The 7,864-nt window shown below is 64.2% G+C and overlaps 1 protein-coding gene across 1 annotated transcript; it reads right to left on the minus strand.

Annotated features, from left to right (window-relative positions):
• Nucleotides 1-952: 952 nt before the first annotated feature.
• On the minus strand, nt 953-4,768 carry FOXC1 (forkhead box C1). The gene has a single exon (XM_070778498.1). The coding sequence runs from the start codon at nt 4,344-4,346 to the stop codon at nt 2,709-2,711; it is 1,638 nt and encodes a 545-aa protein (XP_070634599.1). The 5' UTR covers nt 4,347-4,768; the 3' UTR covers nt 953-2,708.
• Nucleotides 4,769-7,864: the final 3,096 nt, after the last annotated feature.

Raw genomic sequence — 7,864 nt, forward strand, 5'->3', positions numbered from 1 at the left:
CTCTCCCACCCTCGCAGCCGAGCACCGAAGGCGGGTCGAGGCCGGGCCCCGAGGCCGCGGGGACGCCCCCTGCCCGAGGAGCGGCTCTAGCTGCCCAGCGGACTCCGCGAACGGGACGCGCGCGCCAAGAGGGGACGCGGCCCAGCGGAGAGGCCGCCCGGGCCCAGCGCCGGCCGACAGGCCAGGCCGAGGCTGCCAGGCCGGCCAGGGCGCGCGGGGCACCGGCGGCGGGGCCTGCCCGTGGCCCCGGGGCCGCCGCGCGCTGGACGAACGCACGTGCGTCCTCCAGACAAAGCGGCGGCGCGGCGCGGGACCGCAGCCCCGCGCCACGCACAGAGGCGCGGTGGGCCCGCCCGCCTCGGACCCGGCCAGCGGCGCCTCTGCGCGGCTCTCCTGGCGCCCGACCCAGCCGGGCGGAGAGGAGGGGCCGTGGGCGCTGAGGGGCCGTGGGCGCTGAGCGCCCGGGACGCGTCTTCCCCCTAATTAGCGGAGAAGCGTCCGGTCCCGAGGCCGGGTAGAGCCGGGTCCACACGGCCGCCCACCGCTCAGAAAATCGGGGCGGCTGAGGCCGGAGGGCTCGGTTCCCGAAGCCCGCCTGGGGGCCTGTGGGGGCGCTCCGCGTCCTGCGGACCCGGCCGCTGGCCACCTGCGGCCGCTTCCCTCGGGGCCGGCCCCGCGCCGCCGCGGCCCCTTTGTCCGCCAGCCCGGCTCCGCTCTCGGTTCCCACGAATGGGCCACGCGGGAGCCAGGCGGTTTGCCCGCGGATCCTTCCCCTTCACTCCCAAACGGGGGCTCCCGGGAGGCGCCAGACCGCCCGGCCCAGGGCTGCAACTCGGAGGCCGCGCGGCGGGGAGGCCGGTCCCCGTGGCCTGCCCCCGGGGACGCCGCGCCCCGCGCCTCCCGGCTCGACTCTGAGCCCGGGACCCAGCAAATCAGAGGCCGTGTAAAGCAGTTTTTGACTGGAAGTAGAGTGTATTTATTTGCAGCAATCCTTTAACAATGATCAAATTTTGACAACAAGCAACAGCAATTACTGCTAAGTGTTGCCCCTAGATCGAGCGGCAGATAGCAGGGAACTGTATTATCTCGAGAACAAACGGAAAGGCCCTGAAAGTCTGGAATCAAATCGCAGCTCCCCAGAGTCTGATCGACAGGGCAGATCACCCAAAGATAATGAATTTATTACATTTCCTGGGTTATTTACAAAAGGAGGGGCTAGCGGGCTGCCCCATAAGTTTAACTGTAAATTAACAAGAAAAACGGGACTGAAAAGAAACCGCCTGGATTAAAACACCCTGCTTCGCGCTCCTTCCCTCTCCTTATTGCTTTAAATCTTTTCCCCCAAAATAATTGTTCTACAAGCATATCTTCTAAAATAGTTTTCCCAAAGATTAAATATCCCTTTCCAACCCGCAGTACATTAAAATAAAAATCAATCCTACATTGGACATGAAGGATTGTAGATGTGGATGACTTATATACACACATTTAAAAGCTAGGTTTTTTTATCCCCCTCTTAAAATGGAGTGAAATTAACAGGAAGAAAATTCATCCAGCATTTGGCTCACAGGGATGTCTGGTATGTACGACAGTTTTTTAAGTGATACACAAGCCAAATATTCAAATGTGTATCTGAAGGCACAGCTACCTCTCCACACACAGGTATCCCTGTGGTGAGACTGCCGCTGATTCATGGGCTTGAAATTTCCAAATCCTGTTGTCATTACTGAGAAAATGCATTTGTGTATATGCCAACTCAGATATGTTTAGGAAAATCTCTTTTTACTAGCCACAAAGCAAGCTGACTATATAGTACTTTTGCAAAAGATGCCGCAGGAAAAAAATAAATCTAAACAAAAAGAGACTTACACGCGTAATTTGACCAGGAATAGTCAGAGGATGTCTCTACTTTTTTTTTCCAGAGATTTAGGAGGAGAATTGGTAATTTCTAGTGTTTTAATCTCTGAAATCTTTTTCTCATAAGAATTAAGGCTGTATTAAAGTATCCAGACATATAGGTCTCATTCAAACTGAATGGTAATTTATTAATAAACAATGAATATGCTCAACAAAAAGAAAGCAAAGATGATAGAATAAGATTAATACAGTTTCCCTTTTCATAATCAAAAAAGCACAGTTTAAAGTTTCAGGCAATTTAACGTCAGGTTTTGGAAACACTTTCTGGCGTTTGGTCCACGACATCCAACTACAAATTAAAAATAAATTACTATGTTGCAATTTACATTTTAAAACAAGTCCAGGAATAAAAAGAAAGCCATTTCCATGTACGGGGGACTTCCTCCCTCCTTTCAATAGAGGATAAAATAATATCTTACAGGTGAGAGAACAAGAGACAGGGCAGGAGGAGGAGAGGTGTTCTCTGAAAAGAGGAAGAAACTTACGTGTTATCTGGAGTAACACTGCCCTTTAACAAACCATGACTCTGCTGTCTCTGTACAAAACAGTTTACGGTTCTGTTTGTTTAGATAAAGCAAAGTGGAGGTGGCTCCGAATCCATCTTCTAAGAGAAGAAAGCCTTTTCTTCATGCTGGTGACTTCAAAGTGTGGAGGGCTTCTGTTTGCTGGTTTGGTGGACGTTTTACGCACTGGGTTTTTGGTTTCGCTTTTGCGCTGAGGGTCCTTTTGGCTGATCCTGCTCCGGGGTTCGGTTCGGTCAGGCTGAGAGGCAGGCGGGGCGGAGGCGGAGGTCAGAACTTGCTGCAGTCGTAGACGAAGGCCCCGGACGTGCGGTACAGGGACTGGCCGGAAGGGAAGGCCATCTGACAGCTGCTGTTCCCATTTACCGGCGAGTTGTTCAGGCCGATCCGCTGCGACTCAAACATCTCCCGCACCGAGTGGAAGTTCTGCTGCTGGCCCGGGTAGCCCGCGGCCGCCGCCGCCGCGCTGGCCAGGTGCCCCAGGTCCCCGCCCGCCTGGTTCAGGTACCACGAGGCCAGGCGGCCTTGGTGGGCTGCGGGGTGGTGGCCGGCCTCCTGGCCGCCGCCGCCGTGGCCCAGGGACGAGGAGCTGCTGCTGGTGGCCGGGGGCAGGGAGTAGTCGGGCAGAGGGTCGTCCACCGAGGAGCCTCCGGCGCCCGCCGGCGCGCCCTGCACGTGGCCGCCGCCGCGCTCCCCGGCCGCGTACAGGCTCATGGCCTGCAGGTTACAGTGGTAGGTCCCGGCGCCCCCCGCCCCGCCGCCCGCGCCCGCGCCGCCCGCGCCGGGGCTCTGGCTGCAGGGCGAGCCGTACAGCGAGCTCTGGCCTGGCGAGTAGGCGCCGAGCGCCAGCGGAGGCGCGAGGCCCGCGCGCGAGGACGCGGCGGCCGGGGCCAGGAGGCCGGATCCCAGCTCGGCGGCCGCGCCCTGCGGCGACCCCCGCAGCGACGTCATGATGTTGTCCACGCTGAAGCCCTGGCTGTGCGCGGGCGCGGGCGCGGGCGGCGGGCCGGGCTCCGCGCCGTCCAGGCTCAGCGGCCGCGCCGCCGGCAGGCCGCCGGGGGGGCTGCCCCCGCTGGACAGGCTGCTGCTGCTGCTGTCGGGGCTTTCGATTTTGGGCACCGCGGCGGCGCCGCTGCTGCCGCTGCCCAGGGCGGCGGCCGGGGACAGGGGCTGGGGCGGCGAGGGGCACGTACCGTTCTCAGTCTTGATGTCCTGGATGCGCACGGGCGGGGGCTGCGCCCCGGGCGGCGCGCCGTCGGCCTGCTCGGGGGGCGCAGGCGCGGGCTGGCGGCCGGCCGGCGGCGGCGGCGGCGGCGGCGGCGGCGGAGGCTCTTTGAGGTGCAGCCGGTCCTTCTCCTCCTTGTCCTTCACGGCGTCCTTCTTCTTGAAGCGCCGCCGCCGCCGCAGGAAGCTGCCGTTCTCGAACATGTTGTAGGAGTCCGGGTCGAGCGTCCAGTAGCTGCCCTTGCCCGGCTTCTTGTCGTCGCGCGGCACCTTGACGAAGCACTCGTTGAGCGAGAGGTTGTGGCGGATGCTGTTCTGCCAGCCCTGCTTGTTGTCCCGGTAGAAGGGGAAGCGATCCATGATGAACTGGTAGATGCCGTTCAGGGTGATCTTCTTGTCCGGCGCGTTCTGGATGGCCATGGTGATGAGCGCGATGTAGCTGTAGGGCGGCTTCACCATGTCCTTGGGCTGCGGCTGCGGCGTGTAGGGCCCGTAGGCGCGGGCCATGCCGCCCGGGTACTGCTCAGCATGCGCCGGGTGCGAGTACACGCTCATGGGGGCCGGCATGGCCGTGTAGCCGCCCCCCGCTGCCGCCGCTGCAGCGCGGTAGTAGCTCTGCTCGCCGCCGAGGTAGGGCACCACTCCCAGGGAGTTGGGGCTGGACACGGAGTAGCGCGCCTGCATGGCCCCGCTCGCCGCCGCCGCCCCCCGCCCTCGCCGGGCCGGCCGCCCAGTCCGAGTCCGGGCCCGCGGGCCGGTGCCGGGCCGCCGCCTCCCCTGCGCGCGCCCGGCTCCGGGGCGCCTCGGGCCGGCAGAGAGGGCCGGACGAGGACGCGGCCGACGGCCTGGATCGCGCGCCGCGGCTTCCCGGCGGGAGCGGGAGCGCGGAGCCCCGGCTGGAAAACAAGCCGAAGCCCGGCCCGCCGCGCCGCCTGCGCCTCGCGGAGGCTGAGCCCCAGCCGCCGGCGGGGCGGCCAGAGGAGCGGGCGGGGGCAGCGCGCCGGCCCCGGCCCGGGCCGCGTCACCTTTCTCAGTCTCGCGCGCGCCGGCCGCTTAAGGAAGCATTGGGAAAACTCCTGAACTTTTGAGCATCCGTCACCCAGGCGAGGACTTTTTTACGCAGTTACATTTTTTCCGGGCCGCGGGGCCCCGCCCCGTCCCGGCTGCGGCGGCCAATGGGAGGCGGGAACGCCTCCGACGGAGCCGGAGGCCGAGCGGGCCGGCCCGCGCCCCGCCGCGGAGGACCGCGGGCTGGCCACACGCGCGCCCGCCCGCCGGCCCCGCTCCCGCGTCCCTGCCCGCACCCGCGCCGGCGCCCTCGGCCGTGGGCCCCCGCGCCCGCCGCCCGCGCCGGGCCCTTTCCCCGCCCCGGGCCCTGCGCTGGACGCCCATTGTTCCCGCGGCCCGGCCGGGCCCTCCGGTCCCCGCGCAGACCCTTCCTCGTCCGCTGCGCCCGGATGTCACGGAGTCCTGGGGCCCCGACTCTCCCATTCCCGCACTCTCCCGGCCCCTCCTCGCCGACCTGGCGCCCCGGTTTCCCAGGCTGCTCCTCCTCCCCTCCCCGCTCCCCCTCCCCTCCCCGCTCCCCTCCGCCCTTCTTCCCCCTCCCCCCTTCTTCCCCCTCCCCCCTTCTTCCCCCTCCCCCCTCCTCCCCCCTCCCCCCTCCTCCCCCCTCCCCCCTCCTTTCCCCTCCCCCCTCCTTCCCCCTCCTCCCTTCCCTTCTTCCCCCTCCCCCCTCCTTTCCCCTCCCCCTCCCCCCTCCTTTCCCCTCCCCCTCCTTCTCCCTCCCCCTCCCTTCTTCCCCCTCCTCTACTCCTCCGTACTCCCTCAAACCTACTCTCCCCGATCTGTCCCCCCTCCGCTATTCTCCCCTGCTCCCCCCCCACTCTTCCTCCTCTCCCCTCCCCTCCCCTTCCCTCTCCTATCCTATTCTCCCCTCTGCTCCCCTCCCCTATTCTCTCCTCCCCTATTCTCCCTTCCCCTCCACTCCTGGTCATCGGTCTCCCCGGGTTCCCAGAAGTCCCCAGTCCCCCCAACCTGGAAGTTCTCCAGTCCTGAGCAGGGTTACAAAAAGGCACAGTTCTGAGTCCGACAGCAAGGCCGGCCGGAACTGTAGTCTGTTTTGGGTGGGAGCAGGGTTGTTGCTCCCACCTCACTGTTCCCGCGACCCCTCCCCAGTAAACAAGGGAGGGGGACATGGGGCCTTGCCAAGAGCTTGGGGCCGCCTTGGCGGCGGGGGTCTGCAGCGCAGGCTCCTGGAGCCTGGGCGTCCCTAGGCTCCTCGGGTTCACGGACAGGGCCGCCTCTGGGGGAGGCCGGCACCTTTCGGCCCAAAGGAGGATTCGGGCTGCGAACTCTGACGAGAGCCGGTGGTGACGAGTAAAGACGGCTACCTCCTTCCCCGCCCCGCGTGGCTGCTGCTTGCAGAGCTAACGGGTTGGGGAGGGGGGGCGTTCAGAATCGCACCTGCAGGGCCTTCGAGGGTCCGGGGACCCTAGACTTGCGGCTTGCGGCTTCTGGGGTCTGGGATGGAGGGCAGAAAGGAGCCGGCCTCCGGGCCTGCGGGGCTTTCTGTACTTCGGCCAACATGGAGCGGCCCTCCGGGCCCTCTCCTGAGGAACTACGCGCCTCGGGGGCTCTGAAGAGCCGCAGGGCGCCCCTCACACCTCCACCCCGGTTCCGGACAGTCTGGAACTGCCAGGATGTGTTGGGAGCCCTTTGGCTTCCCGGCTCGAGTCTGGCTTCCTCCACAGCCCCAGCCACAGCTGCGCTCAGTATCAGGGCGCCGGCCTGTACGGTGTTAAACTGTTGGCTTTCCGAGTGGACCCTGACGTGGAGAAACGGGGGTATCTGCTCCTCCCGAGCCGGCGGCACCTCCCCGAAGCCCGGCTCCCAGCGCCGCGCGGCCTGCAGAGCTCCTGGGCCGCTCAGGCCTGCTTCCCGGGCACCCCCCAGGCCGCGTCTCTGCCGCCTCGAAACCCTGAGTTACGGGCAGAGGCTCGGTGCTCCTGAACACCCCGTGGGGAGGGAGGAGCAGCGAACAGTGGGTTGGTGTCCAGCACCCTCCCGCGTCCCGCCGGAATCCGCTGCCTTGACCGAGGCCTTGTAGGCGCCCCGGTTTCAGAGCAGCCTGGAGGCCGAGGAAGTCAGCAGTCGCCCCGAATGCCTCGGCCTCTGGCGACTTCGGCCTTTAAACTGCGTTTCCACGGCTCGCGGTGCGCGGGCACCAACGCGGCCATGCAGACTCGCCGGTTTCCCGGCGCGGGGGCCCGCGGCTCGCGCGGGAGACGTGGTGCGCACTGCCCGGCCCGCGCGGCCTCTCTGCTCCCGGCTCCGAGGCCCGAGAGGTGGAAAGAGGTCCTTACGTAAACTGCAAATCCGACAGCCGGCCTTGCTGGGCCGCTTCGGGGATGAAAGTGGCCGTTGTGAAATGAGTTTCTGACGCGCGGGGGATAAAGGAGGGTGCAGTTTACGAAGATCAACTTTCCCTGGTCCCGCTCTGGATATTCGCCAGGAAAAGATATTTGCGTTTGTGTTTTATAAGCTTCCTCGGAAGCAAACCTCCACAAAACGGCTTGATTGTATTTCAAGTACTCGACTTCTGTTACTATTGTCGGTGGTGGTGGTATGTGGACACGAAGGCACAGAAACGAAGTCTTCAGGGAATGGGGTGAAGCTTTTTATTTTCGGTCAGGGTTTCTGATGCCCCCTGCATAGTTCACTGTCCCCACGACCTTAACTGGCAGAAATGCCTTCGCAGGAAACCTTCGCTGTTTTTCTGACACCTCGCGGCTGCGACCTGCAGGTCCGAGGGCGACAGCGGTAATGGATGTGTTTCCTCGGATGGTCGCTGACCTTCCTGGCCCCATCCCTTCCCTGACCCGCCGGCCCGGAGGGTGGGGGCTTCACAATTCCTGGGCCCCTCGAGGGGGTCTTAGCTCTGGGGAGGGGCGTCACAGCCTTCCCCAAAACAGGACTCCGTGAGGAAGGGAGAGGGGGCGGGCCCTGCAGGAAATGCCCAACTGGGACCTGGTGACACCGCAGGAAGAGGGGGAGGGGTGACCCCCTGCTGGGCACCGGGAACTGGGGAGGGCAGCTTCTTTTCATGTCGTGATAAAGGGAATAGGGATCCGGGAGGGGGCAGGGATCCCCGGCCCAGAAAAGAATTCCCAATGGGCTGTAAGTTCAGCCCAAGTTCCTGG

The sequence above is a fragment of the Bos indicus genome, chromosome 23 (assembly GCF_029378745.1).
Source record: "Bos indicus isolate NIAB-ARS_2022 breed Sahiwal x Tharparkar chromosome 23, NIAB-ARS_B.indTharparkar_mat_pri_1.0, whole genome shotgun sequence".
NCBI lineage: Eukaryota > Metazoa > Chordata > Mammalia > Artiodactyla > Bovidae > Bos > Bos indicus.

Excerpts from the sequence above, each read along its gene's own strand:
- FOXC1 (XM_070778498.1), bottom strand. The coding sequence starts at position 4,346 with ATGCAGGCGCGCTACTCCGTGTCCAGCCCCAACTCCCTGGGAGTGGTG.